We start from the raw sequence: 14,240 nt of genomic DNA, 5'->3' as shown, positions 1-14,240 counted from the left end.
CGCTTTTCAAATTTTGACAAAAACACTTACATACGAGAAGAGAAAAAAAAAAAAAAAACCTATTTTCAATTGCTTTTAAAATTCATCCAAGACCAGTTTGATTTTTGTTACAAACTTACAATTCTTTTATGGGTCCTTGACCCAAAGCACCAAAATGAGCCAAAATTGTCCCACTTACCCCATCAACAAATTTTTATTCCCACTTACACTATTTAAAGTAAAATGACAATTTTACCCTTGACTTAATTAATTAATTACACTTACCCTGTCTCTCTCTCTTTCACTCTCTCCACGATCTGCACTCTCTCTCATCCTCCAGAGCAGATCGGAGATCTCTCTCTCTCTCTCCCCCCTCCCTCCCCAGCACGACGCCGGCACTGCCGGGACCAGGAGTTTCGGAGCTTTCTTCGCAGCTAGCGTCGTACGCGGCCGAGCTTTTCTCCGGTTGAGGCGGAGACTCGGCCCGGACCAGTGCTCCGGCATCAACAGCTTCGTCGCCAGCTTCGCCGTTCCCTTACTCTCCTTCCACTTCATCTTCGGTTGCGGCGAAGAGACTCGGCATCAAAAGCTCGTAAGGATTCTATCTTAATCTTTCGGAAATTTGTTTGAGTTTCTAGGCTTGTATGATTTTGATTCTGGTCTGCGTTTTGGATTTTCGATTTGATTAAATTTGATTTGTGGTGGAATGAATGTATAGGAGTCTAATTTGGAGGAGTAGGAGCGCACGGTGGAGCCTACCTGGCCGAAGCTGGTGGTGCCGGAGAAAATTGTTGAACTATTGACCGCACATTGTTTGTTTTCGACGGCGGAAGCCGGAGTTGACCTCGGTCACAGGGACAACTACGGCGGTACTGGATCAGAAGGCACCGTAGTTGGTGCATTGAATGCTCCTGATACCGGAAAGCGATGCAAATCAATTTTGGGTGCCCAAATCAATTTTTTTTTTTTTTAGTAAAATATGGGCAGAAGGCCCAGAAAGAAGGACAAAAAAAAGGTTCTATTGGGGGGCAATAGACGTCTATTGGGGAGCAATAGATGTTTTGAATTGATGTAATATCCTCTATTTTTTCCTTAATCAAAGTTTTATTTGTCTAATTTTACTGAGATTAGTTCCCATTCCGGTGACCAAAAGTTCTACTAGGGGCAATAGACGTCTATTGGGGGGTAATAGACCTTTATTGCCCCTCTATTGGGGGCAATAGACGTGTATTAAGGGAAAATAGACTATTGGGGGGCAATAGACATGTATTAGGGGGCAATAGACTATCGGGGCAATAAACGTCTATTGGGGGGCAATAGGAGGCAATAGAGGTCTATTGGGGGGCAATAGATGTCTATTGGGGGCAAAAAAACCTTTCCGGTGAGATTTTCAACAAATTCCGGTGACCGGATTCCGGCGGCCGGTGACCGGATTCCGGCGACCGGTGACCGGATTCCGGCGACCGGTGACGGGCTCCGGCGAAGTCTCCTATGGTTTCTCTCTCATCCATTTTCTCTCTCTCTATAAGTAACAAAGGGGTGAGGGGTAAAATGGTATTAAAAAAATTTAAAAAAAAAAAAATCTTAATGGGGTATTAGGGAAGACTCCCTTAGAGTGTATTGGGTAAGAGGGAATTAAAAAAACTTAATGGGGTTAGTGGGAAAAAAATCCCTAAAAATGGGGTAAATGGACAAAAACCCTTCTTTTATTGGACAATGCTGGGGCCTGGGAGGCCTTATTATATTGAGGTATTTCTATGTTAATATGCAAATTCCTATGTGTAGGTCCACGTCAACTGCTACCACAAATGATACTACACTCCAAGAAGGCAAGAAAGGAAACTAGAGTAACGCCACTTCATGGTAGGTGTTATTTAAGGCCAATAATCATTACCCTCTTTGTACATTTATAATTAGGGGAGGAAATCTTCACTCTCCAATTTCCCGTCTCCTTCCGTGTCTTTATTAATTAGTATGTTGACATTAGACATGTGTAATGTGTTGTTCTTTTATTAATTCAAAAGTGTTTATAGTCCTCCCAGAGCAAGAGAAATGCAAGAATTTTTCCATGCTAGGGCCAAACTATGTAAGCTTTGTCACCTGGTCTGACTGCCCAATACTTATTTGACACATGGACAAGGGAGAAAACAACAATCGAGATTCTGTTTGCCTGCACATGGGAAAATTTCTCACAACGGCCTAATTGTTTACATTTGATAACCTTAGAATTTTTTTCCGAATTTGTGAATTAAGGGGGGTGTATTGTAGTTGGATTTTAGTGGATTTTTTTTAAGTGATAGATTTTAATAGATTTTATGAGTTTTATTGATTTGTAAAGACTTTTTGATAGATTTGTAAATTTTTTAAGATTTATTAGGATTTTATATAAATAGATTCATATAAAGTTTTTCTGATTTGTAGAAACTTTTTGCTAGAATTTATGGATTTTGATGGAGTGTTTTTGTTGGCCCAAGACCAAAAGAGTGTTGGAAAAAAAAAAAAAGAAGAAGAAGAAAGAAACAGACAAGGAAACGAGACAAGAGGTGGAAAGTGAGAGCAGAGAGTGTACCCAGTAAAGCTGGCACGCAACTCGGTCCTTATCAACTGGGTTTTGATTCTTGAGGAGCAGGTGAATTGGTAACAAGGGTCTTTTCCAGTGGGGCTGTGGCTACTGCTTTTTTTTTTTTTTTTTAAATAAACTGTGGCTACTGCTAGGCGGCTACAGAGTAGAGTTAGCATGTCTTCTAGTACATGCCTGCAAATCTAGCATTGTGGAGGCAAACTATTCTTGGAAATTTGCTTTTGTTGTTACGTCAATATATATGATAGGCGGCAAGCATATTGATTTAGCTAACATGATTATTACGTCAATATATATGATAGGAAGAAACTATTATGTTGCATGTTAAAGTACCAGTATTGACTATTATGCCTGCATTATGTTGAAAAATACCAAAACTTAAAAAAAACAAAATTATACCAGTAGCATAGTAAAACAGTCGTATAAACTAGAAAAAATTTAAAAAATAAAAATTGCAAATCTTGCATCTTCAAACATTCATGGTTGTTCTGCTGCATTGTGATTGCCTTCAACAACGGGTTGAGGATTGGGTTCAGGATTAGGTGCAGGTGTTGCATCTCTCCACATATGATTAGCTATCTCCATTCTCCAATCATTAGCTTCCTCTCTTTGTTGGTCTTGGGTTTGAAATTCATCTTCCGGATCTTCTTCATGTTCAGAATCTTCTTCATCCTCGGGTTCAACAGGAAATAAAATTTTGAAACACATCAGGAAACATTCTGTACACATGTCTAAAGACTCTAGGGTCTTCATCTAAAATTTTGTTTATATATATGTATCCATCTGTAGTAACTGGTCTTCGAGTTAGAGGACGTTCAATACATCTATGATTTTGTATGTCCATCAACTCATGTACCACATGGATAATTGCTTGTATTGCCATCAAGATACCCTTTATAGCTTCAAAAAATTCTTCATCATCCATATCATCTTCATTCATGACATCCATATCATCTTCATTTATATCTGCCATTATGCGAATACCTAGAAATATCTAAAAATAAACTGCAGCATATTAACTAATAGAACTCATAATAACATATCATATTAACAAAGCATATCATATTAAAATATCAGAACTCATATGAAGAAGAAGCTGCAATATCTTGTCATTGATAGTTTGCTCTGTCGACTTATTACCTAGTCATTGACAGTTTGCTTCCTACAAAATATCCGAGTATTTTGGAGTGCAAAGCAGGTGGTATATTTGTGACTACCAACAGTAGTCCTTGCTGAATAGGATTACACAGAAAACATAAGTGAGTGGGCAAGCAAGTTTGGGGGTAACTCTGTCCGCATCATTAAGATCAGCCATATCAGATAAATTTCAATCAAGCATAAGGCAAAACAAACACAACCATATAGCAGCACACAATGATCAATGCTCAATGAACAAAGACGAAATACCATTACACTGATTCAAAGAAATTCCAAAAGGAAATATCAACACTTACACTTACGTTTCGACATGGTATCAAAAGTAGATGCTGAGTACCCAAGGTACGTTTTGGGTGTTATATATGCTCTATATATATATTGTCGTTGTTAGGAGAAGTTTCACAGTAACAGCCAACAAGAAGGTAAAACATGTTTTCATAGCAACAAAAATTTATTATTATCACAACAAAATTTCAAACCATTCATAGATAATTTCCCAAGGCCAGTAGTAAGAGTTGATCCTTTTTCACAGCAACAAGAACTGGTTATTTTCACACCAACAAGAATACTACTCAAGTCAAATTAGGGTTTATGGTAGAATTCATACATGATCAAAATATGGATACATACAATAGCAATATGTATGTTCAAGAGCAAAGAAAAGGATTGAAACGAGAAAGAGGAGATCCAAATTTCAAGAAAAAACGAGAGAGAAGAGAAACCCTAGAAAAGAGGTTTCACGTACCTAGACGTCGAGCTGCTTTGAAAAGAGAATATTGCAGAAATCTTTGGTGGAGACGTTGGATTTTCTTGGAGCTTTGGTATTTATACTTGAGGCTCTACAATCCACAAGAGTCCACTATTTTATAAATTCTATAGAATTCGTAGGATTTTTGAATACCTTCAAATTTTTATGGAATTAAAATCTCCCTTTACAAATCCAAATTGAATACCCTAATACTTATAGAAACTCTTTAAAAGTCTTATTAAATCATAATTGAATACCCACAGATTTTTCAAGTCCAAAAAAATCTTTAAAACACCTTAGAAATCTAAATACAATACACCCCCCTAAATATTACCATCTTATATTTTACACGAAACAAGATGGCCGGAATAATCGGATTCATACATGGTGTTTAAATTTTAATTTGATGCAGTGGCAAATTCAATTTCACTACATGTTGCCACATGAGAATCTATATAAGAATCAAAATTTGCCGAACAACTCATGTTATGATCTTCTACAATATCCCAGAGTCCTGCCATTCCTTATGTTCTTCATGTATAATTCAATAGTTTGCCAAGGGAAAAGAAAAACTTAATTGTCTGCAGCCTACGGTTCAGTAAACATCCAAGGATTGAACTCAAATATATTATTTCTCATACGTGCATCGAACTGCTGATCGAGGATGACATGCATCATGAAGCATATATATTCAGCTCCTTATATTGGTAGATACATACATGTGGTTTCTTAGTAATAAGACAATTTGTACGAGGCTTCTTACAATAATAGTTCCCACAGTCACATTCCTCATACAAGAGGCAAGTCTGGATAGTATCATATAGTATTACTAGATATATGCATCAAAAGCTAGCTAGCAGTTGAGAATGACTCAAATTGAGACCAAATACAAGAACAAATCAATAACATGCTCTTGCATCACATCAGAATCGAGGATGTCATTTTGGTGCCTGTAGAGCTGAATTCATCGAAACATGCTACTCAGCCACCCAACTCGTATGAAAAAGATGGAGCTAGGCTTAATGATCCCTACATTATGAAGTTACTGAGCTTCAACTGAGTCCTGAAGGGGACTTGACTTACGAGCCTCGGCCAGCTCCGCGTAGTTGGAGAGGTTGGAGCCAACAGAACCTCCGCGGGGAATTGAAGTCCTGTGGTGTCTGCAACGGAATGATCCGACGTGCGTGGTGGGTGAGCAAAGGCAGTTCTTCCACCTTGCACTTTGAGGTTTTGCAGATGGTGATGTGGCAATGTGTGAATGCTTCTTGAAATCTTCCAAACTAAACTCTGGTATGGTTAGGTTGGGACCCTTGCACTTCACCCTTGGGCCTTGGAGTTTTTTATCCACCTTTTCAGCCATTTTTGTCTTCAAACTTTACCAAAGAAAAACAATAACCATTATTCTTCAATGTATTCTTCTCTTTGTATAATTTAATTCAATAATGGAAACTTTTCATATTCAGGTCCTTCAAGGATTATTTATGTAAAACATCAATCGTATGGGAAACCTTTCGATAATTTGAACTGTCTTGACAGATACATTCTGCCATATATACCTAAAATGATCATGAGGGCAACCATGTGTACGTGCTAAACGATTTTCATTTTGACTGATCTTTTGTAAGGATTACACTTCAAGAAGGACTCACAATATGAGCAGTTCCCGTCGTGGAAGTGCACATATCTAAATTGGGTAATACCATTGGTGCATCTTTTGTTCAATGTACGTTGAAGTCAGTGATAAGTCCAATGACTTCTTGTCATGTAAAGAAGTAAGAACTTAATGAAATACATATGATGGATATAAGGTGAATGTAATGTCACTGCAGCTATTGTTCTATATTGCTATCATAAATTGATCAAGAAGAAAAAAAGCCCCGAAAAGAATCAATGAACTTGAGGAAAGTGATGCTACAGAAATGATGTTTAACAAGACAATTATGTTACCTGGCCGGAGATTTAATTTCTGGAATTGGCGGAATTTCAACCCCAAATGGCCAAGCAATTTTTTTTTTTTTTTTCTCTCAGGCTTGTAGCAAGGGCAAGGAACAAGGGTGAGAATGTGATGAATGTGCTTCACATTTATCGTTCTACCCACCCCCAACACAGAGAGAGATTTCTTAATGTGAAATGTCAACAAATTTTGACAGCAGTCACTAATAGCTGTATTTTTGGCTTCAAGTTTCAACCGCCTCCTTTTTTGCAGCAGTAAATTTGTGGTTACAGCTTACCCTGAAGATTCCAGCCACTAATTTAGTTTCCATTGTTTCTGGCACCTCTTATGTTCTTGTTCCGATTATAATTGATGCCATGAAAACCATCCAATAATTGTCCAAGAATATCTGTTTTGCACTTAATCTAAAACTATCATTGGCTAATAGGGTTTATAGAAATTGAGTATTACTGTCCAAAAAAATTAGGCAGGCAACCTTCACTTTGTTATAGAACCAACCAAAATGGTTTCTGGTTCTGAAAATTTTCCAATGAAATCGAAGTACTAATTTTGGCTAATAACACAATGTATTGTATTAATAGTTCCACAAATTAGCAAAGTTAGGCCTAACCAGCATAGCTGGTTAGTTCTTCATGAGAGCCTAAGCAGAAAACAAAAAGATATGGGGATACAATACATTTCAATCTTTCTTTTATTTTTCTTTTTCGCAGTCTTTTATTAAAAAATGAGCCAGGCTACTTCGGTATGTCAGTCTCTACTTCTGCCTCTTGTATATCTTTGCCAAGAATGACTTCAACACAGCCTGTACCGCTTTACTTGGATGAGCTTCAATGGATTTTGTAAGCTTGTCGTAACTGCTGCTCTCATACTCCACAAACACACCCTACAAACATCAAGTGAAAAGCACAAAATGATTAAAGGATTGGTTCCAAGTCCAGAGAAGAAAATAGAGAACAACTGTTGGTACTAAAATGTAAAGCAGAAAGAGAAGACCAGGAGCCTAACCTGAAGATCAAGGACGTTGTATAGCTCTTTCACTTTTGCAATACACTCTTGATCGTCTTTCCCATAGTTCTCCTGGTAACATAACAAAAACATAGATACATGTGGTCAAGATCAGCCACGATATTGGGACATAGTACTTCCTAATACATATGGGAAATAAATTTCTTGCTTACATGTAATAGTTTCTTTTGTTCCTCGTTGGAAAGTTCTAATGCTTTAACAACCATCCAAGAGCACTTGAAGTCTTGAATGTCAGTCCCAACCTGATAGTTTCAACAACCAGCAATTAGGTCTCCCATGGCTGTATGATGGTAGAGAATAGAATGACTGAAAGCTAAATAGTATTGATCCACAACATACCTTTCCAATCACTTCAGGATCACCAAAACAATCCAAGTAATCATCCTATAAAATACAATAACAGAGTATCATTTAGAAAGATGTATGCTAGTTTGACTGCCTAAAAGACAGAGGAAAGGAAGAAAACAAAGGGTAGTCATAGACATCAGTATTGATTGTCTCTGGAGATGATGTTGTAGCTGTCCTTGTTTACTTTTGCCTAAATTCCTACAGTTCATTGGAAATAAAATAACAGAAGTAGTTCCATGAGAAGTCAACAGATACCTGTACTTGAAAATAAGTTCCCATCTCAATGAGAATATTCTTCACATCAGCATGGCTTTCAACGTTTTCGCCTGCCATTACCAATGCACATGCTACCTGAGTGCATAGATGGGTCAAAATCATGTTAAGAAGATCACTAAATTCTGGCACAAACAAACATTCCCTAAATTTTATGAATCCATAAACAGGGTTTGTACTCACTGGAAGATAAAATGAGTAGTAAGCAGTTTTGTACTGAACAATGCGCCGGTGACTGCATGATAACATAACCACTTCAGTGTCATGAACCAAAAATAGCAAAGTGAATATACTGATGGTCAAAATTATATAAAATCCAAACCATCTCAAATTTCACTTACATTTCCAAGGAGTACTTTGATAGATCTTTCTCTCCTTCATGAGTGGTGATTAAATCAATCATTTGTCCATGGGCAGTTTGAAATTCCACCTGCATACCAACATTGTTGATTGGTGAGTACTTAAAAGACAAGAGCAACTCACTGATCCTGGTCTACACTATATGCAAACGCAACAGTACCTCATTAAATAAATCCAGCAGATCCACATAGTACGGCATCACCCTAAAATGGTTTTTGAGAATCCTCGGAATATGGTTACGAAGAATGATGCCATCATTCGCAGCAATCATGCCAATCTAGGATTAACAATATGGATATTAGAATTTTTCAAAGCAATTAGAAAGAGAACTGCACAAGGAAAGGTGAACCCTTGTTAAAAACTCACACCTTTGGTTGTCTGAACCAGCAGGGCTGACCCCTACGCGTATGAGAGCCATCCATGATATCATCAAGAACGAGAAAATATGCTTGAAGCTGCAAAACTCAAACAAAAACAAGGGTCAAACTTGTGATCAATGAGAAGAAGAAAAAGATGCGTGAACAGGAGTCATTTTGTAGCCATACCCATTCAATACACCAACCAAGTGCACAAGACTGAAAAACTTCCTCATCTGTTAGCTCCCTTCCTTCCTTCAGTAATTTAAAGCTGTCAACAACGGATAGTCCTCGGTTCAGCTTTCCTCCTGGAACGTTGTAGTCCAGCATCTGCAACAAAAGGGACACATTACACACGTACTCCATTGTGATGTACAAAGATCAGTAAGGAATAGAAACAGAAGTGATTGACAGCAACAGAAAAATTCAGATCAGAGAAAAGAAAATCCACTTATGAGCCTTCAAACAATATCTAGTTTCACAAGAACAATGTTTAACCTTAGTTTTATTGGAACTAAGATAATCCCACACAGATAGGCGTGGATACACATATGCCTGCTATACATGGGCTTACATTGCTATTGTGGTTTCACCTTTAAAATACACAACATAGCAAAGAAGATAAGATAATCTTGCATATGTGCAATTAGATAAGATAAAGAAAACCATGTATGCATGACTATAGTTGCTAAATCTCATTCCCATTAAGATGGAATACATAATTCTTAACTGTAATTTTCAGTCACTGATCTTTGGAATTGGCTTTTATACAGTTCTACAGGCCTCATGCTTGATTAGTCTAGCTTCTAAACAGAGGTTCACTGGTACAACCTTTTACAGATTTATTTCTTTTTTTTCCACTTTTCTTTAGACCATCAGTATTGACAATAAGCCATAGATTTCAAAAACCCTTGCATCGAATCTCAACCGAGTCCACTTAAGTAAGAAAGGTCAAAAACCAATGGCAGCAATATGTATCATACCAACATTCTTATAAAACGTCATATGAATCAGACCGATCTAAATCTAACAAAAGCAGTAACCCATCAAAATATTTCAGCCCAGAAAAAATAACTAGAGCAATAAGATTTGTCCAGATTCGAATGAACTTCCACAGCACAAAAGAACTCTAAAACCAAACTCAATGTAAGAGTAACATGAAAACATTCGATCTTTCGATCCATGCACATTGAGACTTGAATCGAAAACAAAGTAAGCTCATCAGAACTTTCATCCCAGGATCAAAATTAGAAAAGTAAAGAATCGAATTACCCTCCACAGCACCAAAAAAAAAAAAAAAACTCAAAAACGAAAACTCCGTGTAACACTAACACAGTAAAATAGTCGATCTTTCAAAGCCATGCACATTGAGACATGAATCCGTAAACAAAACCCAGAGAAAAAAATCAGAAAAACAAGTTTTATACAGATTCACATAAACTTCCACAGCACCAAAGAAGTTAAAAACCAAACTCAATGCAAAAGTAGCACACAAAAACACTCGATCTTTCGGTAACCATGTACATTCAGATCAAACAAAACCAAGAAAGAAAGAGATGGCAATACCCGCTCGATCCATTGACGAGAAACGTCTGTGAATTCGAAAGCAGGGTCATTGATAAGCTCCGATTTCAGAACAGAGTAGACCTCCATGAACTTGGCTCTTAAATTGCTCATTCTGTTTCAGCTGTAGAGTTAGTGTTGAAGCTCGGAGAGTAAGAGACGAACGAAAAGGCGTGGGATTTATATATGAAACGTGAAGGGAAGAAAGAGGAGGAGGAATTTAATAGCCGCAAGCCCGCAACCTTTGAACAAGTGGAGCAGCAGTACATAGAGTTCGACGACTTCTGCCAGTCTCGTCTGGATGGCTCTAATTTTTTATGTTTAGTTGGCAATGGCAATGCTGTGATTGCTGTCTCTTCTTAGCAAAAAAAACAAAATTAAAGATATATATAGATGCTTATGGAAAAAAAACAAAATAAAAATATCTTGCTCAATTCCAAAATTCGTTGAACTTAAAAATATCAAATATTTCAAGCGACACAAAGTTTAACTTATGGGCAAATCAAAACAATAAGAAAAATGTACGAATAACTCTTAAAGTATTTAGATTGAATCGAATTTGTCAACCCTCATTGGCAGGGATGGCAAGACACTTGCTTGAGTGGAATCCCAACCTAAGTTCGAGTCTTAACATTCATAAGTCCCTCATAGGTAGGTTGCTGAGTATTGGGGTTCTATGAGATCCATATAATGCTGGTGAAAGTGACAGTTTTGAGAGCGTCTGTTTCATCACGAGGCTCAATTGTCAATTATCTACGGGCTTTCAAGGTGGAAAACTTTGGGCCAGCGGGGTCTGACTGCTCTCACATGGTAATTGACGTTGAGTCAAGATATTATTGAGTTCCTGCGGGTCACGGGTGGTTTATAATGTTCTTGAAATTGTGAGCTGCCTCCCCCGTCCAAATACCTTCGTTCAAAAAAAAATTGAATGGAATTTAGATCAAATTACATATGATAAAGCGTGTGTAAATAAAAAATAAATTAAATTAAAAAATGATAAAAGAATTTGAGAAAAAAGTTTTTTCATATTTAATGCCCAAAAGGAAAAGGAAATCCATTGTTTTTTTCCTTTACAAAAATAGCAAAGGTATTGTATTTAACTAATGTTTACAGTGGCGTGTTATAAACTTATAATAAACAATTTCGGCAATTGTGACTTGTTAAGTTTACAATGGCCCTTTATTCAAAAAAAAAAAAAAAAGTTTACAATAGCCCGCGTCAATTACAAAGTTCAAGGTATAAGTATAACTACAAAAGCACTTCGGCGTGAACGACAAAATCTTCTGACTTGTCCCAGGTATGGCGGCTAATCCGGCTATCTCTTTTTCAACGGTGCATTGCTTCAACCCAACAACCGAACTGAAACGATGTCCTACTGGTTTGAACTTTTGAAGCAAGGACGTCATCTAGCAGCCTAGTAGGCTAGTACCCGACTCTCTACTACTCTAGTGCATCCATATTTTAGAGCAATTCCAACAGCTTTCTTATAATTTCCGTATAATAGGCAAGCAAAGCTCAAAGTTTTAACATTTTTTTCTTCTCGAACTTCAACAGGTTCCCTATTTTATAACAATCTGTAAAATCTCCATATTCTTCCTAAAATTTTAGAGATTGATGTAAATATATGGAATTTGGTTTTCTCTTTCCTTACTTTCCCTAAAATAGGGATAGTTATAGGAAATCTGTTAGAGCAAAAGAGACTCATTTTTCCCTAAAGTAGATAAAAATCAAAATATGGAGAAGCTGTTGGAGTTGCTCTTACACCTTTTTTTTTTGGGGAGGGGGGGGGGGAGGAAATTCCATTAAAAAACGGAAATTGTACTAGCCCATAGAGATACAAACAATCTCACAAAGGGTACACATACAACAAAAACAATGGGACCAAACATGGCCTAGCCCAGGTCGGTGGTTACTGAAAACCACACATAACACACCTTCACCATTAGGGAATATGCCGCCGTCGGAGAGCTTGATATGGATCTTTCGTCGTCTTCCTTCCCCTGCTCAGTAGTATGAAGCTGCAAGCCTTCTATCCAGCACCCATGGTGGAATCTCAGCCGATCTCCCCACACACTTGTCCCTCGAAGGGACTAGGTCATTCTAGAGTCCATAGCACCGTACGGTTTCGGGGACTTTTTTCTAGCGAAATAGAAGGTATGTGAAGATCCTAGAGGGGGGTGAATAAGCTTACAACCAATTTTTTCGTTCAAAAACTATCTCAGAGATTACAAATGGATGATCAATCCTGAGTATTGATATTGAACAGAATGTATGTAAAATCAAACAAACCAACTAAAGTAGTAAAGAACACAAGTTTTTGTTAACGCAGTAAACACCCTATCGAGGGAAAACATATGCGTGACCTTTAACTCTTGAAATACCAAAACCAAATCACTAATGAAAACAAATTACAAGTTTACAACACAAGAATTGCACTAACATGGCAACCCTTCCTAGACTGACTCACTAGGGTGTGTAATCACTCCTTGCTAAAGGTTTATACAAGTCGATAACTCATAAATCTCAGCTATGAACGCAACAAGTTCTTCGTGGAGATTTCACCTTTAAAGTTTGCAATACCCAAATGACCTCATGGGATGCAAGAGATGAACATGTATGAATGAATGGTTTTGTGTTTTTCAAATTGTTTTCAACATGGAACAAGACACTTTGAAAAGTAGAAAACCAAAGAGAATATCTCTTTAACAACAAAAGGATTGAAAACCAAAACTATTTTCAATACCCGAGAAGGAACAGAGTATGTATGTATGTATGTATGTATCCAGAGCGGAGTTCCGCTTTGAAATTAAAGTGTGAACTTCGAGTTTTGGGTAGTTTTTCGGTCGCACATCCACATCTGGACCGTTCAGTTTTTAGGTACTAGTGTATAGATCGTCTCTGCAAATTTTCAGCAAAATTGCTTAAACCAATCGACGGACTGAATCTGTCAACCTGAACCGTACTAGCTTTAAGGCAGTAATCAATGCCTTAACGATCATCAATTTGGCTGAAAATTTGCAAAGACGATCTATACACTAGTACCTAAAAACTGAACAGTCAAGATGTGAATGTGCGACCGAAAAACTACCCAAAACTCGAAGTTCACACTTTAATTTCAAAGCGGAACTCCACTCTGGATAGGATCTGTATATATATATATATATATATATATATATATATATATATATATATATATATATATATAGGAGGAAGAAAATCAGTTCACTCAAAAGACCCTTAAGCTTAGTTGGACTAGGTAAAGCCATACCCTTAATTTCAGATTTCAAAGGTAAACCCATACCCCTAATTTCAATTGGGAAAACCAATTCTAGAAGCCAAACACCCAAATCCCTTAATCATGGCTGACACAAGAATGGAACCCATAGAAAAACCCATGACTTTGTGAAAGAGATGCAATGCATGTGCTTACCTGAGCCATAAGGATGAAGAGACTTCTTCTGATCTTCAAGCTTGATCTTGGACAAGACAGCAAGCTATGATGAGGAAGCAAGTTGCAATTAAACTGATCTTCAACTTGGTCTTCGACAACAAGACAACCACAAAAGTGAAGAAAATTGCAATTAAACAATCATGGTCTTGGGCTCCAAACTGGGTTTCTTCAAACTTAAACTAATGGTAGAGTTTTGTTAGAGAAGGAATGCCAACAATATATCTATACTAACAGTATGAGACTTGCTTGTTGGCCAAGGAAGGAAGAACGATTTCTGGATTTGGGGTATGGTGGGTTTATGAAAAATAAGAAAAAAGGATGGGAGGAGGATTGAGGTGATGACGCCGGCAGCGATCTCTATGCATCAGACTGGATCTCTGTGGTTGGGTTAGGAAACAAGTCGCAAAACAAGAAAACTAGACACCGGGACTAGCTGCCCGAAC

The 14,240-nt window shown here is 37.5% G+C and overlaps 1 protein-coding gene across 1 annotated transcript; it reads right to left on the bottom strand.

Moving 5' to 3' along the window:
- Positions 1-6,447: 6,447 nt before the first annotated feature.
- Positions 6,448-10,680, bottom strand: LOC133732746 (farnesyl pyrophosphate synthase). The gene is made up of 11 exons (XM_062160333.1): positions 10,350-10,680; positions 8,973-9,113; positions 8,796-8,882; positions 8,588-8,704; positions 8,409-8,497; positions 8,251-8,302; positions 8,050-8,145; positions 7,786-7,830; positions 7,599-7,688; positions 7,426-7,497; positions 6,448-7,303 (listed from the first exon to the last, which is right to left on the bottom strand). The coding sequence occupies exons 1-11, from the start codon at positions 10,458-10,460 to the stop codon at positions 7,175-7,177; spliced, it is 1,029 nt and encodes a 342-aa protein (XP_062016317.1). The 5' UTR covers positions 10,461-10,680; the 3' UTR covers positions 6,448-7,174.
- Positions 10,681-14,240: the final 3,560 nt, after the last annotated feature.

Source organism: Rosa rugosa, chromosome 2, assembly GCF_958449725.1.
Source record: "Rosa rugosa chromosome 2, drRosRugo1.1, whole genome shotgun sequence".
Lineage (NCBI taxonomy): Eukaryota > Viridiplantae > Streptophyta > Magnoliopsida > Rosales > Rosaceae > Rosa > Rosa rugosa.
This window is presented reverse-complemented; position numbering and strand designations above follow the sequence as displayed.